The sequence below is a fragment of the Callorhinus ursinus genome, unplaced genomic scaffold (genome assembly GCF_003265705.2).
Source record: "Callorhinus ursinus isolate GAN/ISIS: 27379988/994484 unplaced genomic scaffold, GSC_fseal_2.0 scaffold9, whole genome shotgun sequence".
Classification (NCBI taxonomy): domain Eukaryota; kingdom Metazoa; phylum Chordata; class Mammalia; order Carnivora; family Otariidae; genus Callorhinus; species Callorhinus ursinus.
Window position 1 is genome coordinate 64,703,741 of NW_027397071.1, and position 22,857 is coordinate 64,726,597.

A 22,857-nucleotide genomic window follows, 5' to 3' on the forward strand; every position below is an offset into this window, starting at 1 on the left:
GCACTGTTTACAATAGCCAAGACATAGAAGCAACCTAAGTATCCATTGATAGGTGAATGGATAAAGAAAATGTGGTGTATATATATATACGTACAGTGGAATGTTATTCAGTCAAAAAAGAAGAAATCCTGTCATTTGTGACAGCATGGATGGACCTTGAGGGCCTTATGCTAAGAGAAAGAAGTCAGAGAAGGCCAAATACATATGATCTTATGGGTGAAATCTAAAAAAAACCAATCAAACTGAACTCATAGATACAGAAAATAGATTGGTGGATACAGAAAACAGATTGATAGAGGTTTGGGGGTGGGCAGGATGGGTGAAGGGAGTCAAAAGGTACAAACTGTCAGTTATAAAATAAGACATGAGGATGTAATGTATAGCATGGTGACTATAATTAATATCTTTGAGAGTTGCTAAGACAGTAGATCTTAAAAGTTCTCAACACGAGGAAAAATAATTATAACTCTGTATGGTGATGGATGTTAACTAGACTTATTGTGGTGAGCATTTTGCAGTATATACAAATACTGAATCATTATGTTGCACACCTGAAACTAATATAATGTTATATCTCAATTTTAAAAATGATTTTTTTAAAAAGGTATGGTAATAGAAATGTCTCCTTTCTCCCAGTATTTCAGAGCCACTTTTCATCTAAATAAAATTCTCTTGTGTTTTTATTTAAGTCAGCTCTCAAAGTACAACCTACTTTATTTCAGAATGTTGAACCTTCTGACAAGAACTCAATCCATTTTGAACTGACTGCTGAAAGCCAAAATGTAGAAACAGAGTTTTTCAACAAGGTTTCCAAGAATCTTTCAATTAAAAGGTAAAAGGTATTTTTGTTATCATGTATACTTTTTAAATTATATTCACTAGTTTTTGATGAGTAATAAAGTAACTCCCCAATCTGATGAAACTGATTATATATCTTAGCTACCATAAGATGTCCTTGCTTTAAATGCATTACTTCATACTCAGATGTTGGATGATACATATTTTTTTTAAGATCTTATTTGTCAGAGAGAGAGAGCACAAGCAGGGGGAGCAGCAGGCAAAGGGAGAAGCAGACTCCCCGCCGAGCAGGGAGCCCGATAATGGGACTCAATCCCAGGACCCTGGGATCATGCCCTGAGCTGAAGGCAGACTCTTAACTGACTGAGCCACCCAGGCGTCCCATTGGATGATAATTTTAATGAAGTGACAACTTTAATACGGTTGTCATTTGAGTTGCTTTATTACATAGGGGGGAAAGTGTCAAGAAATTATCTTGTTTAGGAAGAAGCATCTTGTTTTTGTTTAGTTTGCCTTGTATTTGTTTTTCTCGTCCTTGTAGTTCTAAACCTGGTCCTGTCAGAGAAACTATTATAAAATATAACTTCTCTACCTAAAAAAGAAAATGCACTTGGGGAATATTAATTGAATAGTGGCTGTGGCTTTTTGGGTCTGTATATACCTTTTCTGGTAAAAAAGATATTCCTCTATAGTAGGGTTCTCCAGAGAAACAGAAACAGCAGGATGGAGAGAGAGTGAGGGAGAGAAAGATTTGTTTTATGGAATTGGTTCATGCAATTGTGGGGGCTGAGTTGCAGTTAGAGTCCAAAGGTGGTTTGCAAGCAGAATTCCCTCTTCTTGGGGGTGGTAATGCTTTGTTCTATGAAGGCCTTCAGCTGACTGGATAAGGCCCATCCACATTGTGGAGGATAATTTGCTTTACTCAGAGTCTACTGATTTTGATGTTAATCTCATCTAAAAATACCTTCACAGAGAGGCGCCTGGGTGGCTCAGTCAGTTAAGTGTCCGACTCTTGATTTTGGCTCAGGTCCTGGTCTCAGGGTTGTGAGATTGAGTGCAGCATCAGGCTCCACACTGGGCATGGAGCCTGCTTAAGATTGTCTCTCTCCCTCTGCCCCATTCCCCACCCTCTCCCCCCAACCCCCCAAAAATATCTTCACAGAAACATCTAGAATAATGATTGACCAAATATCTGGTTACCATGGCCTAGCCAAGTTGACACATAAAATTAACCCTTCAGATCCCTATTCCAGCTTTCTCATGTATTCTACTATATGCCAGATAGTGTGCTAAAAGCTGGGGATATGATGGTATTAAAAACAGCTGCAGACATGATTTCTTCCCTCATGGAATTTATAGTCCAGTGATGAAGTGTTGAATGTTCTCCATGTTATTGGGGAGGTCCGCTAATTTAAGTTAGTAATTTGCCAAATATTTAATAACCTCATTTAAATGTTACTTTGGGGTGCTGGTTTATTCTTTGATGCTGTAGGTCTGAAACTATTGTTTTTATAGTAAACTCTGCACCCAACGTGGGGCTCAAATTCAGGACTCTGAGATCAAGAGTTGTATGCTCTACTGACTGAGCCAGCCAGGTGCCCCTAAAACTGTTCTTATTTTAACTTGCTCTAGCAGTTAATTTGTCCTTTTCTCAACTTTTTTTTTTTTAAGATTTTATTTATTTATTTGACAGAGAGAGTCACACAGAGAGAGGGAACACAAGCAGGGGGAGTGGGAGAGGGAGAAGCAGGGTTCCCGCAGAGCAGAGAGCCCAATGCGGGGCTTGATCCCAGGACCCTGGGATCATGACCTGAGCTGAAGGCAGACGCTTAACGACTGAGCCACCCAGGCGCCCTCTCAACTTTTTGACTATAACCATAACCTGTCTATGGGCCCCTTGAATACTGTCTGTTTAGTATGTTGCATGAGAAACAGGAGGTATAAAGTTCATTGTAAATTATTGCAATTATTGAGAAAATGGCTTGACTTTTTTTTATAGCATTCATTCATCTGTCCTTAACACTTGATTCTATAGGTGGAAATTAACTGTGATACAATTTTAAAATAAATGTCAGCTATACCAACTGTTTATATTCTAGGGCACAACATAATAGTTTTGAGCTCAGTTTATGGTATAAGACATCTGCATTCAAGTCCTGGTTCTAAACATCATTATTCCATCTGTAAAATGGGAATTATGATTGAATCTGTATTAGTTTCTTGTTGTTGCTCTGACAAATTACCGCAAACTTGTTGACTTAGAAACAATACAAATATATTGTCTTCCAGTTTTGGACATCAGAAGTCTGAAGTGGTCTTTGAGGCTAAAATCAAAGTGATGATAGGGCTGCATTCCTTCTGGAAGCTTTAGTGTGGAATCCATTTTATTCCCTTTTCCAGCATCTAGAGGCCATTCCTGTTCTGGTGGCCTCTCTATCTTCAAAGCTAGCTTCTGACTTCTGCTTCTATCCTTACATCTCCTTCTCTGACTCTGACCTTTTTGCCTACATCTTATAAAGGCCCTTGTGATTACATTGAGCCTACCTAGATAATCTAGGATAATCTCCACATCTCAAGATCCTTAACTTAATCACATCTGCACACTCCCTTTTACCAAATGCAGTAAACACAGTCACAGGTTCTGAAGATTAGAAAGATACTAGAGGTATACTGTCTCCATCTTTGGGCATTTTAAGTTATCCTTGCTATAGGTTAGATCACTGGACAACTATATTCTTATAGCTTTTCAGGAACGCCTTCACTGTCTTTTTAAGTCTTTATTCAAGATTTTATGGAAGAAAAAGCCAGATTAAGGAGACACTTATAACTTCTTTTTTTTTTTAAGATTTTATTTATTTTTGACAGAGAGTATACAAGCAGGGGAAGCAGCAGGCAGAGGGAGAAGGAGAAGCAGGCTTCCCGCTGAGCAGGGAGCCTGTTGTGGGGCTTGATCCCAGGACCCTGGGATCATGACCTGAGAGCCAAAGGCAGATGCCCAACCATCTGAGCCACCCAGGCACCCTGATTTCTTTAACGTTATTTTTGAAAACTTTGCCAGTTTTCAAGTCTGATCAAAGATTTAGTAACAGTCACTTTTATTTTAGTAAAATGTTTGTCTCACCTAAAGAACTGATGTTATACTTATACAACATAAAGTTTTTTTCTTTTTGCTTTGGCTACTACAAAAGCTCAGAAATGAATTCTATTGCTCAATGTCAGAAATTTTATGTGTGTGTTTATATATGTTTGTGTTATCATAAGTAAGCATGTAGCAAATATTAATTCCTGGGGCTCCTGTATGGCTCACTTGGTTAAGCGTCTGCCTTTGGCTCAGGTCATGATCCTGGGGTCCTGGGATCAAGTCCCACATTGGGCTCCCTGCTCAGTGGGGAGTCTGCTTCTCCCTCACCCTCTGCTTCTCCCCCTGCTTATGTGCTCTTCCTCTCTCTCTCTCTCTCTCTCTCTCTCTCTCAAATAAATAAATAAATAAATAAAATCTTTTAAAAAAAATTCTTTGCCACAAACTTGGTTTCAAAAAATGGAACTTTTTTTCTTTTTAAAAGTAATTGAACTTAATTTCTAATTTGACTGCCCAGTTGTTATAGAAACCAAATTTCAGTCAATTCAATATCTGTTTATCTTCTTTTCTGTGAAGTTATATGCAGTTTGGAGGAATTAATGCTGTGCCAGTAGTAGCGATGTGGGATGACGTGATTATGATCCAGCCAAGCTGCTATCTGCTCAGGTGTTTTCATTTGCATCTGGTCTTTGGCAGTAGATTTGTGTGGGCCTCTGCTCTGACCTCCTTACTCTAGTCAGGTCACTGGTTCTCTGTCATGTCCATGCTGCACTGAGGCACAGGGGGTATCATAATACTCTCCGTGTCACTTTTGGGTGCTGGGGCTGAGTGCAGACCCTGATGCTTAAACATACCATGCAGACGTTCTGATTGTTTCTTTGCAGCACCATGGCTCAGAAGGAACTCTGTGAGTGTTTGCTTTTCAGACCCATCAGCGTTTAGGATAAAGGTCTCTCGACCTTCCAAATCTACCTGGGGGTTTCTTTTGTGCTCCCTGCCAGGGAGACAGGATGTCGGACCCTTTCTTAGGGATTCCGTCAGTGTCTGCACTCTTTTAGCTTCCTTCTGGCTTTTCTTTTCTCTTCCCTGAACTCATCCTATTGAGACTTTATCTAGGATGCAAAATTTTAGTCTTCCAAATTTTAGTCTTAAACTCTCAGCTTTTGAAACTCCATACCAGCACTCAAAATTTTTCTCTGTTCTATTGGGGCAGTCCCCTGTGACACAATGACTACATCTGATTCAGTAGGAGGAGGTACCTCAGTTAATGTCTCAGTTTCCCATCACAGATATAAGTGTATCAGAGTATGTAGTAGTTCCTTATCAAGTTTCCTTTTTAACACAGTGAGTGTATAATGCAGTGAGTGTACAGCTTTATGACCAGTTTATAATTTTTTTATGGCAAGCACTATGCCTTATTTATAACTACGTTCCTCAAAGCGGTTAATCAGAAGATGCTCAGTAACTGTTGATATTTTGTGACTTTAAAAATAACTGGGTTAAACTTCCCATGATCAGGCAAAGGGAGTAGTTTATTAAGCATGAATCTGACTGGACCAGCTTTTCTAGGCAGCTAACACTGGCCTGAAAAACAAAATAATCTGTGGTTGTCAGATACTAAATTAAATGATCCAGATATTGCTGGGGCTTATTAAAGGACTTTATTCAGTTTCAAAAAGAAAGAAAAGATAAATAGATTACTGAAGACTTTTCTTCACTCCCCTCTATTCTTTAGGTCTTCCCAAAAGTCATCTCCAGGAAAAATGCCAATAAATGATCATGACTCTGGTGTTGAAGATGAAGATTTTTCTCCAAGACCAATTCCTAGTCCTCATCCTGTGAGTCAGAAGGTATCACTAACATTGTAAAGAACCCACCTATGTGGTTAGAAACCTAAAAATCTCTTCATGTTAAAGCATTCAATAATATTACCTGAAACTTATTTAAGTTTTATCAGAGATATATCTAGGTATATATCTATATGGTTATATCTATATATACAGGTACAGGTAACTATTATGTGTTATAGATACAATAATACATATGCATATACGTGTACATGTTGTAATAAGTACATATAATTATTGCTTCCAGAGAAAACTGAGGCACAGATTGGTTAAGTTGCCTGTCCGGTATTACACAACTAGTAAATAGGAAAGCTGGAATTCAGGAGGTTTGGTTTCAGAACTTGGTGTTTTTAACCCATATAGTCTCAACATTCTGTACCATTGATTGTTATCACCAAATCTGAGAAAAATGATACTTGCTTTTGGAGATTGCTAATAACCCCTGTTATAATTTTTTGATTGCAGGCAACCTGTGGCTTATTGTGGAATTGTCATGCCTTAATTGGACCAATTAGTTGTTAGAAGAAAAAGGAATAGGAAAGATTTTTAAAAATTAATATCAAGGGGCGCCTGGGTGGCTCAGTTGTTAAGCATCTGCCTTCGGCTCAGGTCATGATCCCGGGATCCTGGGATCGAGCCCCGCATTGGGCTCCCTGCTCCGCGGGAAGCCTGCTTCTCCCTCTCCCTCTGCCCCTGCTTGTGTTCCCTCTCTCGCTGTCTCTCTCTGTCAAATAAATAAATAAATAAAATCTTTAAAAATAAGTAAATAAATAAAAATTAATATCAAATCATAACCATATTCACCATACAAATATTTAGTTTACTTTTTTCTCCTCTCTTCCAGCTTTTAGTTGGTATTGGTAAAAAGAATAACAATGGAATAATTTCACTTAGTAGAAAAATATTTTGAAATACTTATCAGAAGATCTTTGGTTACTTGAGATGCAGAAACATTATTTGCTACAAGATCTATTGAAGCATTCTGCCAGTGATACAGTCTTTGCAGAGAGAGAGTAAAAAAGTCTATTATAAGACAGTTTCCCATATTGTGTTATGTGATTTAAGCAACATTAAACAGTGTTCCAATAAAAGGAGTTCCATTGTTCAGTGAGTTTGTGAAGGCAGGGACCTTGTTTATTTTACTCACAATTGTATTCCTAGTGCTAGCACGTAGAAGATGCCCAGAAAATATGTGTCAACTGTCTAAAGAATAAATACTTTTTAATAAGTAATTTGATATAATTTGGAAAATATTAGATTAGTGCAACAGCCTAAAAAATACTTTTCCTCTTTCATTTCTTTCCCATTTATAGGTTTCTAAGATCCAACCATCAGTTCCTGAACTTTCCCTTGTGTTGGATGGCAATTTCATAGAATCAAATCCTCTGCCTAAGCCATTGGAAATGGTGAATAATGAAAATCCTTCTTTGTTGATTAACAACTCTGAACACTTGGAGCCATTGCAACCCCAGCTTTACAATGACAAACGCAGTCTAGAAGCTGAAGCTGGAGAGCTTTCCTTGAAAGGGCTACCAAGTCAATTAAGCCAGAGCACTGTTCCTTTGAGACACAGCAAAGGAAGACAGCCATCTAGCTGTAAGAACAGGAACCCGCATATCAGGAACAGTGTTAAACTATCTTCTCTTAATAGGCCATCTTCTGATACAAATGTATACACAGAAGAATATCCTGTAAGATCCTCCACATTTAATTCCAAGCAGTCTTCTCTTGCCTCACAGTCTCACCCACACAATTTTGTTTTTTCATCCCATAATTCAGGAAGACCAGTGGAACTTCAGATACCTACTCCACCACCACCGTCTTACTGTCCTACAAATGTTTGTAGTTGTTGTCAGCACCATGGCCACATGCAGTATAGTTCAATAAATTCTTGGCAAGGAATGAATACAGTAGGGTCTCTTCAAGACCTCCAGTCTGAAGCCCTTCACAAGCATTCATTATTTCACCCAGGTGGATGTCCAGCTCTGTACCCTGATGCATTCTGTTCTTCAAGTAGTCCTATAGCCTTGAGACCTCAGGGAAACACGGGTGGTTGCTCTCCCCACAGCATTGTAGAACCATCGCCTGTGGCAAGACTACCCTCACATGTGGACTCCTGTAACCCACCACCTTGTGCAGTATGCATGCACACACCCAAGACTGAGTCAGATAATGGAATGATGGGACTATCTCCAGATGCATATAGATTCCTCACAGAACAAGACAGACAGCTGAAACTGCTTCAGGCACAGGTTTGCGAGCTTTCTTAGTTCTTTTAATTCATGGTATTAATATGGTTTCTTAAAAATAACTGGCAATTCTTCAGTAATTACAGCTTATGGGGTAAAATTGTAGAATATCAAAACTAGAAAAAACCTTGGAAACTGAATTCTGGTTCCTTTTGTTTTACAGATAAGTAAAAAGAATTAGAGAAAATAATTTACGCAATGACACATTGCTAATTAGGAGTAAAACGGGGACTAGAAAGTAAGCCTTCTCTTCTCTGCCTTGTGCATATCCTAATCTACAACATAACTACATTTTTTTTTCATTTGTTACCTCTAACAAGACTATGTAGTTTAGTAAACCTTGGTATAAAACTAAATGTAAAACCTGCACAATGGATTCTGATGCAGCTCTAATTTGTCAACCCTGTAGTATGTTTAGTACTTTTAGCCAGTGTACCTTTAGAGAATAGATCTAGAACCTCTTCTCTATATCTATATTAGACATGTTTCACTCATTTTATTATGAAATGCTTCCTTTCTTCAGGCCTTTGTGGCAGTTTTCAGTCTTTTAGTTATATCATTACACCATTCAGTCTTGTACATTTTTTTTTTCCTTTTCTTACTGGTCCCCTTCTTCCACATACCACAAATCCCCTACCTCCGTCCTTCCCCCCGCCCCCCAGTATGAATGAAAACAACCTGAAATGTATTCTTCCATGTTTTGTCCATGATCCTGTAACTATGCAAATATATGTATAATGGACATTATATACATGTATGATTTTTTAAAAATCTTTGTTTTGTAAAACTGGAGTCATAGTGTTTGCATTTTGGAAAAACAAAGACAATTTAAAACTTCTGCTTAGGAGCACCTGGATGGCTTGGTCAGTTAAGCTGCATCTGCCTTTAGCTCAGGTCATGATCCCAGGGTCCCAAGTTCAAGCCCCTTGGTGGACTCCCCGTTCAGCAGGGAATCTGCTTCTCCCTCTCCCTCTACCGTCACTTGTGCGCTCGTGCTCTCTCTCTCCCAAATAAATAAGTAAAATCTTTAAAAAAAATTTTTTTAAAGACCAGTAATGCTTAAAAATGCTGTAGATAGGACACCTGAGAAAAATGCAGTTACACTGTTTTTTAGACCTAGTAAATTCTTGGAAATTGTAATATATGTTTGATTTTTACAAATCCTTACAAATATTTGGCACATATTTTAATGTAGCTAAAGATTTCACATTGAAAAGAAATAGTTCTCATTTATTTCTTGTTTTGTTTTTTAAAAAAGACTAAAAAGATCTTTTAAATAGAAATCTTAGTTACTTGGGATTAAAATGTAAATATAGACTAATGAGTACATTATATGCATCATACTTGGAAAATATAAAAAATGTAGAAAATGCTTTAATGATAAATACACATACTATTTTGCTCATGTGAAATTTTTTGAATTTATTTTAGGTACCACCTTATTTACATGTAAAAAAAGTATCTTAACACATTTTCTATTTCTAAGTATATATAGAACTGTCTTATTCTGTATAGGGTTTTGTTAAAATGATAACAAATTTTTTAATTAGTCTCCTATTCCACAGTTTGAAATTTCTGCTATTGCAAACAGTGCAGCAGTCAACATCCTTGTACTTGGCATTTCCCTGCATGTGTGCATATATCTGTAGCATAGATCCTTAGAAGCAAATTTGTGTAGTCGAAGAGAACACACATTTTAAATGTTCAAAGATAGCCAAACTTGTTCCTGTCCTAATGGAGACTTGTTCCAAGTCTCATTTTTGTGTAGTGGTGAAGGGATTGAGCTCTGGCACCAACCTCCTAGGGTTCTAGTCCATTTTCAGTGTAACATAAATTAATGCAATCTTGGACAAATTACTTCACCTCTCAGACTTCTGTTTTCTCATTCACAAAATAAGAATGTACATAAGTGTATGGAGTTCTAAGGATTGAATGAGTTACTAGGGAAAGGTGGCTTAGAATAGTGCCTGGCATATAGTTAGTGCTCGGTACATGTTAACTATTACTGTTTTCATTATCATTACTATTTCAGTTAATGACATCACTTCTCATCCTGTTGCTCAGGCAAAAATCCTGGGTGTCAGAAACCCAGGTTTCACTTTGCAGATGTATCTTGAACTAAACTGTTCCTTAACCATCTTTCCTGCTGCCTCCCTGATTGAAACCATCTTCTCTTATCCAACCATGCTACTTCCAGTACTGTCCCTATTTTTCCTGCAGTTGGAAACACGACAGCCATCTTCTTAACACTCAAGTCAGATCATAGGGCTTCTGCTTAACACTCTCAGTGGTTTTCTTTGCAATTAGAAAATCCAAATTTCTTACCCTGGCCCTTGAAACCTTGTCATTCGGCTCTGTGTGCCTCTTCTAGCTCTTCTCTTGCTGCTGCCTTCCATATTCACTACACTTCAGTTGCAGGGTGTGCTTTTTGTTCTTCAAAAACATGAACTTGTTTGTTTCCAATTTAGGTTCTTGAGCTTGCCCTCTGCCCAAACCTTCTTTTTTTTTTTTAAAGATTTTATTTATTTGACAGAGACACAGCGAGAGAGGGAACACAAGCAGGGGGAGTGGGAGGGGGAGAAGCAGGCTTCCCACTGAGCAGGGAGCCCGATGGGATCATGACCTGAGCTGAAGGCAGATGCTTAATGACTGAGCCACCCAGGCGCCCCTGCCCAAACCTTCTAATGGCTCGCTCTTTCTCAGCAGTCAGGTCTTAATGATGAATTTTTGGTTTTTGTGTCTCGGGAGCTCTAGGGAGGGAACTTACAAGATTCATCACTGTATTTTTTTAGCACCTTGAATAGTACTTCACTTATAATAATTACTTAATGCGTATTTTGTAACTTGAATGAGTGAGAATGGCCACCCAGAAAAGTTGTACCGATTTAATACTCCAAAGTTGTTTTTCTACATCTCCAACATGTGCATATCAAACTATTAAAATTAGTATCAGTCTTATAAAAAGACACTTTTTTAATTTGCACTGTATTGTGTAATCAAGATGGATCATTTTATTATTTATTGGCCATTTATTTTTTCTTTGTGTAAAGTCTGTCATTTACTCATTTTAGGTCCTTTTCTAATTAATTTGTAAGAGCTCATTGTATATAAGGAAATGGGCTTTTTATCATGTATATGTGGTAAGCGTTTCTTACAGTTTGTCTTAAATGTTTTTTGTTTTGGGCGCCTGGGTGGCTCAGATGGTTAAGCGTCTGCCTTCGGCTCAGGTCATGATCCCAGGGTCCTGGGATCAGGTCCTGCGTCGGGCTCCCTGCTCCTTGGGAGCCTGCTTCTCTCTCTCTCTCTCTCTCTCTCTCTCTCTCTCTCTGTCTCTCATGAATAAATAAATAAAATCTTAAAAAAAATGTTTTTTGTTTTAACCATTTGTTTTGTGCAGAATATTCCAATTTAGATGTAATTAGATTTACCGGTCATTTTCTATCTGGGTGTTAATTATGTTTAGAAAAGCCTTCTTCAAGATTATAAAAAATTTATTCTTCACCTTCCCTCCTCCTTCAGGATTATATTTTTGCTTTATTTTGATATATGAGATAAGAGGTTTTTCCTTTTTAATCCTCAGCTGGCCTCATATATTTATTGAATAGTATATCTTTTTGTTATTGACTTGGAAATATTTTTTTTATGGTGTAATGGAAGTATCATATGTTTGTATCTATTTCTGTACTATATTCTCCATTGATTTGCCTGTCTGTTCTAGCACCAGTACCATTCAGTTAATCACTATAGCTTTAGTGAATGTTTCCTGTGTGATCTCTCTAAACCTTACTCTTCTCATCTGTAAATTGGGAGCAGTGATTAGTATTATATGTAGATTTGATGGTTAAATGAGTTTATGTATATGTGTGTGTGTCTATATGTATATGTGTATATATAAAGTGGTTAGTGTAGGTCCTGGCTATAGTAAACACTCAAAAAGTTACAATTATTTTGTTTCTTAATCCTTACAGCTACTTTAGTTTTAAGTGATACTGAGGCTCATAGTGGTTAAATAGCTCATCCTAAAAGTTAACAGAGTAGCATTTAAACTTATATCCTCATGATACCAAAATCCACACTGTAAACCACTATAAATACATAAGCCATTTTGTATTATTAATGCAGGTTATATTTCTACTGATCTTAATTATTTTTTGATAATTTATATTTTCCTATATTAGTAAAGTTAATTTGCTGAAATGAATGAGATGAATTGAACACAATAGTATAATTTTTTTTTTAAGATTTTGTCAGAGAGCGAGAGCACGCCACAAGCAGGGGGAGTGGCAGGCAGAGGCAGAGGGAGAAGCAGGCTCCCTGCTGAGCAATGAGCTGGATGAGGGACTTGATCCCAGGAGACTGGGATCATGACCTGAGCCAAAGGCAAACACTTAACTGACTGAGCCACCCAGGCATCCCCACAATAGTATAATTTATAGGGAATTAGAAAATCACAGTGTTTAAAAAGGGAGGCTCTTCTACTCCTAAGTATATACCCAAGAGAAATGAAAAAAATATGCTCACATAAAAACTTGTACACAAATGTTCGTAGCAACTTATCTCTAATAGCCAAAAGTGAAAACAGTCCAATATCCATGAACTGATGAATGGGTAAACACAATGTGATGTATCCAACAACACAGATGAACTTTGAAAATGTTACGCTGAGTGAAAGAAGCAAGATACAGAGCCACATATTGTGTGGTTTTATTTATGTAAAATGTCCAGAATAGGCAAATCTGTAGAGACAGAAAGTAGATTAGTGGTTGCCAGAGGGCTGGGTGAGGGCAATGGAGAGTGACCACTAGTGGGTACAGGTTTTTTCAGGGGATTAATGAAAATGTTCTAGAATTAGATGGTGGTGATGGTTGCAAACTTTGTGGTGAATTTAATAAAAACCACTGACTTGTATACTTTAAAGGGATGAATTTTATGATATGTGAGTTATATTTCAGTTTCAAAAGGAGCAGGGGAAACTTTTGGTGTTTGAACCTCAGCTTTGCTACTTGTTAAGTTACATGACCTGGGCAAGTAACTTTAATTTCTCAAGTTTTCTTATCTGTAAAGTGTGTTTAATAGTATCTACTACTATGTACAGTAGTTTAATAGTATCTACTACTACTTCTTTATGGGGTGGATTGTAATAATCATGCATAAAAGCTCCTACTGTAGTGTCTTATAAAACAGGAAGCATTCAGTATGTGTTTGCTACTGTTATTAATAATTCCCAGTTTTAGCATGGCCAAACATGGGGTAATCTGATTAACCTTTATAAGAAGAACCTTGTGTAAAAATGTTCACTATTTGGTAAAGAGTTAGAATATAGCTCCTAATTTTGATTTGTAAGTGGAATCGGAATGAAATACTGATAAGAAGTGTTAATATTCAGGCTTTTTTACACAAGTGTCCGTTTATGAATGCCAGTTTAAATACCTTTATGTTTTCACTTTTTTTTTTTTGATGGTTTATAAAAACTTATTGAAATTGGAAATTTGATCTTCTATCACATCACATAAGCATCCATTCAGGTGCCTTTCAACTGGTAAGCTGCTCTCATAACTGGATTGCTGCTCTCATAAACACCCTCTAAATCTTCAGGTTGGCAAGTCTGCCTTAGCTTAAAACTCCTTGTTCCAGGCTTTGTAAGGTGCCCCAAACTCTTCACACCTTTATATGAAAATGTCTTCAAACTAAGTACCCCAAGCAAGCCATCCATGATAGTGGCCTATAAGCCCAAATACGGTCGGTCCAGACATGTGTTAAGACTCAAGTCCACCCCTTCAACTTCCAGCTACTTCTGTTTAGTGCCTCTTTGCCCATGGCGAGGGTGTGAAACTTAGGACCTTGGCAGCCACTTCCACCCCTTTGGCACAGAACTGTCCATCAGAAGCCATCAAAAGCCACACTGCATTCGTGCCCAGCACAATTCATACGGAACGCCGACCCCTAGCCTCGAAAAAAGCTTATGTTTTCACTTTTAAATTTACACTTAGCCATGGGGCACCTGGCTGGCTCAGTCAGTAGAACATGCAACTCTTGATCTCAGCATTCTAAGTTAGAGCCCTGTATCGGGCATAGAGTTTACTTTAATAAATAAATAAATAAATAAAATTTACACTTAGCCTACTTAAGTGCTTCTTAATAATGAAGGATAGTGATTTCTGCATTGAATAAGTTTTATGGTATGATCTAACTGAATTGTGAGAAAATAGAGTTAAAAGTTATTTATAATTGGGGCCTTTGTAATTCATTTTTATTTTATTTTATTTTTTAAGATTTTATTTATTTATTTGACAGAGGGAGACATAGCGAGAGCAGGAACACAAGCAGGGGGAGTGGGAGAGGGAGAAGCAGGCTTCCTGCAGAGCAGGGAGCCCGATGTGGGGCTCGATCCCAGGACCCTGGGATCATGACCTGAGCCGAAGGCAGACGCTTAACGACTGAGCCACCCAGGCGCCCTGTAATTCATTTTTAAACTCCACTGCCAATTTGGTTGATTACTTCACTGCCAGTTTAAAATATGTTTTTAATTGATATAGATTCAGCGTTTATTGGAAGCACAGTCTCTGCAGCCCTGTTCCCCCAAGACAACCTCTGCTGAAGACACGGTGCAAGCTGCGAGACAAATGGAGCTGGTTTCCATGGAAGCACAGTCTTCCCCTGGCTTGCATATGAGAAAAAGTGTAAGCATTGCTGTGAGCACAGGTAATTTCATTTTTTTTTATTTGTAAGGAATTTTTAAAAAATGCTTTTCAAATCACTTAAAATTTTTACATTGAAATTGGTACATGGTACAAACAGAACCAAAGCCAAGGTGAAGAGAGTATCACTTACTTAAGTCTTTGTAATTTTACTTTTTATGAAGGAGAACTATATCTGAAAACAAATGGGAGACCACATGACATAATACATTGTTTTTGCTTCTTTCCTGGACTGGACCCAATTCTTATAAGAAAAGTCATCTGTGGGCGCCTGGGTGGCTCAGTTGGTTAAGCCACTGCCTTCGGCTCAGGTCATGATCCTGGAGTCCCGGGATCGAGTCCCGCATCGGGCTCCCTGCTCAGCGGGGAGTCTGCTTCTCCCTCTGACCCTCTTCCCTCTCGTGCTATCTCTCATTCTCTCTCTCAAATAAATAAAATCTTTAAAAAAAAAAAAAAAGTCATCTGTGGTTTGAGGGATCAGGGAAGGTTTGTTTCATCCATGCAGTGGTATTGATTCTGGGCCTTAAAGGGTATGTAGGGTTTTCGTAGGTGGAGTGGAGAGATGGCAGAACAGGATGGGTAGAGGAAATAGTGGGGGCACAGTGAGAAAACACAGGGCTCTGAATTGTCTAGTACTGTCCTATTTTATGGAGAACCTTTATTACATCTGTCGAAAAGGAATCTCTCCTTTATTCAGTAAGCACTATTGAAGGCCTTTTTGAAAAATCAGTTAATAATGTAAATGACATATATTTTTTTACATGTTTGCTCACCACCAGACCATGAGATCTTTAAGAATGTCCCCAAGATCTAGCAAGATGCCTAGTACATAAGGTGATGGTGGTAAGAATGAAGAGAAAGAGTTGTATAGGGTGTTAAGATTTGGTAACTAATTGGATATGGCAATTGGAAGAGGTAGGATTCTAAAGTTACTGGTTTGGATCCCGGAACAGAAATAGGATATTAGTGGAAAAATCAGTGAAATCCAAATAAAGTCTGGAGATTTAGTTAATTGTAATGCACTAATATTGGTTTCTTAATTTTGAAAAATGTGCCACGGTAATGTAAGATGTTAACATCAGGTCAAACTGGTGAGTATACAGTATACTCTGTATTATCTTCTCTATAAATCTAGAATTATTCTAATATTAAAAGTTTATTAAAAATGAAAATAAAAGTTACTCCAGGATTTTCAGCTTAGATGACCTAGGGAAGACAAGTTAGAAAAGCAAAAGAGAGAGGATGAGTTCGGTCTAAATATCTATTGCATTTGAGCTGCTTTGGGAAATGAAGATGGTGATACCCAAACATTTGATGAGTGGAGATGGGTTGATGACCTAAGATTTGTAGAAGTAACAGATGAAGATTTGAGCCTGGAGAATAAAGATTTGAGAGGGAGAAAAAGAAGGAAGGCAGATTTCTATATTCTGTCTCTGAACCCATTTGTTAACTGTCCATGTAGAGGGGAGCAAGGAGGGAGGGGAGGAAGAACCTCTTGTACATTTATAAGTCAGATATTACTGAGTATTAGTCAAGATTCTTTGGCTGCAAGTAATGTAAACCACTTTGAAATAATTTAAGTAAGGAAGGGGAATTTAGTGGAAGGATATGAGGTTGTTTCATGAAAACCAAGGCCAAGAGTGGGGCTGACTTCAAGAAAAAACTGGAACTAGAAACTGGAATACCATTAGGACTGTCCAGCTATATGGCTGTTTTAGTCAGTTTTTCTACTCAGTTTTTTCTAGCTCACCCAAAGCTCCAAAGTGTATGTGTTACACAGTTTTAGCCATGTACACAAACCAGGTTACTCTCCTTTAGTCTTGTTTCAAATTGCAGAGAACCTGAATGGCCTAGTTTGGATTAGGGTTTAAAAACCTGGTTCAGGGCGCCTGGGTGGCTCAGTTGGTTAAGCAACTGCCTTCGGCTCAGGTCATGATCCTGGAGTCCCGGGATCGAGTCCCACATCGGGCTCCCTGCTCAGCAGGGAGTCTGCTTCTCCCTCTGACCCTCTTCCCTCTCGTGCTCTCTGGCTCTCATTCTCTCTCTCTCAAATAAATAAATAAAATCTTAAAAAAAAAAAAAAAACCTGGTTCAGTGGTAAGGGGGTTGAGAAGCATGTAATAGGGACATATCTGCTGGAGTCTCACCTTTGTTAATTGCGGGGGTGACAGTTCCCAGAGGAAGTTTGTATATGGTAAAGGGGTAGTGGACAAGGAGCTGTGGGTATTGTGAGCTAACCAAACATACATACCAAACATACCAAGAAAGTGCAGTTTCCTCCTATAAACTCTGTACTTTTACTGTATTATACTTGGTTCTCTCTGTATCTGTTCCTAGACTATAAGCTTTTGGGATCTCAAACGCTGCCTTATTCCACGGTTGTAACTCATTAGCTAACATGATGCCTGAATCATAATGTGTGTGAATAAAAGATAATTGAATGAATTCATTTACATGTTTAAACTGATACTCTAAAATTATTTTGAAACCTCATAGATTCATATTCAGTTATTCAACTTGGATGACCTGGGGTCATTATTATGCAGAAAAAAGTATTCTTAATAATTGTTAGAACTAAATGGCTTTTAAAAGCATGTTTATTCTATAGTGATACTTAATTTCCTGAAGGTATGTATTGGTAAATATTCTAGAAGAGTAGTAGCACTTACATAATTTTTTCATAATTGTCCTTTCTTTTTTTTTAAGATTTATTTATTTATTTGAGAGAGAGAGCATGTGCATGTGAGCTTTGGGGGGGCGGGGCACAGAGGGAGAGGGAGAGAGTCTCAAGCAGACTTCTCACTACTCTGAGTAAGGTGCCTGTCATGGGGCTTCATCTCATGACCCCGAGATCATGACCTGAGCCAAAACCAAGAGTTGGATGCTAAATCGACTGAGCCACCCAGGGGCCCCAAACATTTGATTTTTAAATACTTGCCTGATACTACATATGTCTGATAGGTCCCTGAATATTCTCATAAATATTGTAAAGATAGAAATCAGAATGCCTAGGGACTCGTTATATGTTTTCCCTTGTTTTTCAGAACAGTTTTCTGTACACACACGTACACCCTAAATTGTATTCAGAACCTTTATATGTGAAACGCGTCATTTGAGAGCTACACCTCTTGAAGAGACGGGGCCCAGAATGTCCCCTGTTCCTTTTGTCCCAGGTTGTTTATTGTTGTTTTTTCTTTTTTAAGTAGGCTCCACGCCCAGTGTGGAGTGCAATGTGCTTGAACTCACAACCCTCAGATCAAGATCTAAGCTGAAACCAAGGGTCAGACACAACTGACTGAGCCACCCAGGCACCCCCCCCCCACTTTGTACACCAGTTTTCTGTCTTTCCACCTTACCTCTTTATGGCATTTCTGAGAAGATATAATCTGAAAACATTCTAGGTAATTGTGTTAACACAATATAGTTAGTCTTACTTAGAGGTTTGTCAGAGGATTATTTTTATGGTAGAATATTTGTTTCAGTATCTGGTTAATCATTTAACCTCCAGGTGCCAGCTTGTTTTGGAATGCAGCAGGCGATGATCAAGAGCCTGAATCTCAGCAGAGGCAAGATGATACCAAGATTTCCAGTGAGGACATGAATTTTTCTGTTGATATTAATAATGAAGTCTCAAGTCCTCCAGGTAGCGCATCTTCATTAAAAGCAGTTGATATTCCCAGCTTTGAAGAAAGCAACATTGCTGTGGAAGAGTTTAATCAACCACTTTCTGTATCCAAGTAAGGTGTCTTTGATTCAAAATTCATCCTCGTTTTTTTCTTTTTAAATTCTAATATTCTTTTGGTGTTTTAACTCAGAAACTGTTTGTTTTGTAAATGGTATTTTCAGTAGTGTCTTTCCTGATATGGTTCTTATGTAACTGACGATTCTGGCCCTTCTAGAACTGTTCCCATATGTCAGTCACTGGATGTGTTACAGTCTAGCTGAATCAGAACATCTGAAGAAAATTTCAGACATACATATGCTTAAGCCTCACTGTAGAGATTCTGATAACTAGTCCCCGGATGGAGATGGGGCCCTAAATTTTGTAAATTTTTAAATATTGTGCATATTGCAATTATATGTATATAAGAATTTATTTCTGAGATTTACTTCAAAGTAACCTGGTGAGAAAAAATAGCTGGTGGGAGATGAAATGGCTAGGGGGGTAATTGGAGTAAGATTGATTGTAAGTACATAATTTTTTTTAAAGATTTATTCATTTTAGAGAGTTGTGTGTGAGCGAGGCAGGAGATGGGGGGAGGCTTGGGGTAGAGAGAGAGAGAGAGAATCCCAAGAAGACTCCGTGGTGAATGCGGAGTCCTAAATGGGGCTCGATTCTAGGACCCTGAGATCATGACCTGAGCCGAGATCAAGAGTTCCCTGCTCAACTGACTGAGCCACCCAGGTGCCCCCTGGGAGTAGATAATTTTTAAAACTGTATAATGATTTGTTATACTGTTCTTTCCTGTGTTTGAAATTTTTCATTAAGTTGGTTTTTTTTTTTGTATTAAACAAGGATTTCAAAGTAATTTAGATCTTCAGGAAATTAGGAAAGAAATTCAAATATCTTTGAGCTTCTGATAAGTGCTGCCACAGAACTAGGCCTTAGAGATTAAGCAGTAGGTTAGGAAAAGCTGCTAACTTCTTCGAGGTTCCATGACTTGCAGAGACAAACAATGACCATAAAAGTAACAAGTAATTTAATTTCATATAATGACAACTCCTGTGAAGAAAATAAACCGGGGTGATCAAGTGGAGTGTAACTGGGATGGTGGCATGGGAGTGAGGGATATATTAAGTAGGGGATGGTAAAGGAAGCCTTCCCTGAGCTGGTAACATTTGAGCAGTGACTAGAATGATAAGGAGCCAGCTCTGAGAACATCTGAAGAGTGTTCCTGGTAGAAGAAATGGCAGGTATAGATCCTGAGGTGTGCGGGAACTTGACAGTTCAGGAAACAATTAGGAAAACCATTGTGGCTAGACACAGTGACAGGGAGGGATGGAAGGAGGCAGAGGGAAGAGGGGGGTGTGGGAGGGGGGAGAGAGAGAGAGAAAGCGCTCAAGAGAGCATGCTTATAGGAAATGGGGTCAGGGATATAGGCAGGAGCCAAATTATGTGGGGGCTTTGTAGGATGTAGAAAGGAGCTTTGAATTTATTCTGTGCTCATTAAATCCAGGGAGGATTTTAGACAAAAGAGTGGTATCTGATTTTTCATTTTTTAAATAGCTGTTCTGTGGCAAATGAACTGAAGAAGTTTAGAGTGGAAGTAGGGAAACTGGTTAGTACAGTAAAAACCACCCCAAGTGAGATGAAGGAGCTTGGACTTGTGGAAGTGCTAGAAGGAATCAGGTGCAGAATAAATAGTATAAATTTGAAGACAGAGGAATGATGTAGGTGTAAAACACCATATATAACAGTTAAAAGAGGTGAATTCGGTGGTGGGATGGCATGGGGCAGACAACTGATTATTTTTTTTAAGTTATAAGCCTTGTGATAATATTTGACTTTTTTTTTTTTGCTTGATACTTTCTAGGTACATTTTATTTTTATTTATTTTTAAATTTAAATTTTAGGTAGGTTTTTTTTAATTTATTTATTAGAGAGAGAGAGAAAAAGCACAAGCAGGGGGAGCAGCAGGCAGAGGGGGAAGCAGGCTCCCCGCTGAGCAAGGAGCCCTATGTGTGACTCGATTCCAGGACCCTGGGATCATGACCTGAGCCGAAGGCAGACGCTTAACCGACTGAGCCACCCAGGCGTCCCTAAATTTAGGCAGTTAACATACAATGCAATATTGGTTTCTGGAGTAGAATTCAGTGATTCATCACTTACATACAACACCCAGTGCTCATCACAAGTGCCCTCCTTAATACCCATCACCCATCTAGCCCATCCCTCACCCACATCCCTCATCAACCCTCACTTTGTTCTCTGTTGTTAAGAGTCTCTTATGGCTTATTTCCCTCTCTCTCTTTTTTTTTCTTTTCCCCCTTCCCATATATTCTTCTGTTTTCTTTCTTAAATTACACATATGAGTGGTATTTGCCTTTCTCTGACTGACTTATTTCACTTAACATAATACACTCTAGCTCCATCTGTCGTTGCAAGTGGCAAGATTTCATTCTTTTTGATGGCCAGTAATATTCCTGTGTGTGTGTGTACACACCACATCTTTGTCCATTCATCAGTCAATATCCATAGTTTGGCTATTGTTGATAATGCTGCTGTAAATGTAAACACTGGGGTGCATGTACCCCTTTGATCTGTATTTTTGTATCCTTTGGGTGAATACCTAGTAATGTAATTGCTCGATCATAGGGTAGTTCGATTTTTAACATTTTGAAGAACCTCCATACTGTTCTCCAGAGTGGCTGCACCAGTTTGCATTCCCACCAACAGTGCAAGAGGGTTCCTCTTTCTTCACATCCTTGCCAACACCTGTTGTTTCTTGTGTTGTTAATTTTAGCCATTCTGACAGTTGTGAGGTGGTATCTCATCCTGGTTTTGATTTGTATTTCCCTGATGATGAGTATTGTTGAGCATCTTTTCATGTGTCTTTAGCCATCTGGATGTCTTTTTTTTTTTTTTTTAAAGATTTTATTTATTTATTTGACAGAGACACAGCGAGAGAGGGAACACAAGCAGGGGGAGAAGGAGAGGGAGAAGCAGGCTTCCCGCTGAGCAGGGAGCCTGATGCAGGGCTCCATCCCAGGACCCTGGGATCATGACCTGAGCTGAAGGCAAACGCTTAACGACTGAGCCACCCAGGCGCCCCATCTGGATGTCTTTTTTGCAACAGTGTCTGTTCATGTCTTCTGCCCATTTCTTAACTGGGTTATTTGTTTTTTGGGTGTTGAGTTTGATAAGTTCTTTATAGATTTTGGATGCTAACCCTTTATCAGATATGTCATCTGCAAATATCTTCTCCCATTCCATAGGCTGCCTTTTAGTTTTGTTGATTGTTTCCTTCACTGTGCAGGAGCTTTTTATCTTGATGAAGTCCCAATAGTTCATTTTTGCTTTTGTTTCTCTTGCCTGTGGTGACGTGTCTAGTAAGAAGTTGCTATGGCTGAGGTCAAAGAGGTTTCTGCCTGTGTTCTCCTCTAAGATTTTAATGATTTCCTGTCCCACATTTAGATCTTTCATCCATCTTGAATTTATTTTTTTGTGTATGGTATAAGAAAGTGGTCCGGTTTCATTCTTCTGCATGTTGCAATCCAGTTTTCCCAACACCATTTGTTGAAGAGACTGTCTTTTCCATCAGATAGTCTTTCCTGCTTTTTCAAAGATTAGTTCACCATATAGTTGTGGGTCCATTTCTGGGTTCTCTATTCTGTTCCACTGATGTATGTGTCTCTTTTTGTGCCAGTACCATACTGTCTTGGTGATGACAGCTTTGTAATAGAGCTTGAAATCCGGAATCGTGGTGCCTCCAGTTCTGTTTTTCTTTTTCAGAATTGCTTTGGCTATTCGGGGTCTGTTGTGGTTCCATACAGATTTTAGGATTATTTGGTCTAGCTCTGTGAAAAATATTGGTGGTATTTTGATGGGGATTGCATTAAATGTGTAGATTGCTCTGGGTAGTATAGACATTTTAACAAGGTTTGTTCTTCTAATCCATGAGCATGGAATGCTTTTCTATTTGTGTCCTCTAATATATGTCATTTTAAATTACTCTGATTACCATAATAAAAACAATAAACATGTTCCTCCAGAAGACTAGAAAACTAGAAACATTTATCTCCTTTGCTCAGTATAGTTTATGTTTTAATTATATAATTAAATTCTTATAGTATGTACCACAGTGTATTAAAAAAGGTATGTAAATATGTCTCCCCCATTAAATTGAATTCCTATAGGGCAGGGATCATATTCATTTCTGTATCTTTTTTTTTTTTTTAAGATTTTATTTATTTGAGAGAGAGAACGTGAGAGACAGAGCACTAGCAGAGGGGGAGGAGCAGAGGGAGAAGCAGACTCCCTGCTGAGCAGGGAGCCCAATACAGGGTTCGATCCCAGGACTTTGAGATCATGACCTGAGCTGAAGGCAGACGCTTAACCAACTGAACCATCCAGGCACCTCGATTTCTGTATCTTTAGAACTTGACCCCATGTTACCTATTTCATATGAGTTCAATGATAGGAAGAGCAATTTAAGGTGAGCCCCAGAATAAGTCCACATTTTATT

General features: G+C 38.4%; 1 protein-coding gene across 14 annotated transcripts in view; it reads left to right on the forward strand.

Annotated features, from left to right (window-relative positions):
• STIL (STIL centriolar assembly protein) overlaps nt 1–22,857 on the forward strand; it is a 75,591-nt gene that overhangs the window by 23,056 nt on the left and 29,678 nt on the right. For 12 of the 14 annotated variants that reach the window (XM_073896798.1, XM_073896804.1, XM_073896793.1 and 9 more), the window contains 5 exons: nt 723–832; nt 5,613–5,727; nt 7,038–7,976; nt 14,510–14,675; nt 18,180–18,408. In XM_073896798.1, the coding sequence (XP_073752899.1) occupies nt 723–832; nt 5,613–5,727; nt 7,038–7,976; nt 14,510–14,675; nt 18,180–18,408 (1,559 nt within the window). Of the gene's footprint in view, nt 1–722; nt 833–5,612; nt 5,728–7,037; nt 7,977–14,509; nt 14,676–18,179; nt 18,409–22,857 lie in introns of those variants that run through there. The other 2 variants (XM_073896807.1, XM_073896797.1) reach the window with 2 other exon arrangements.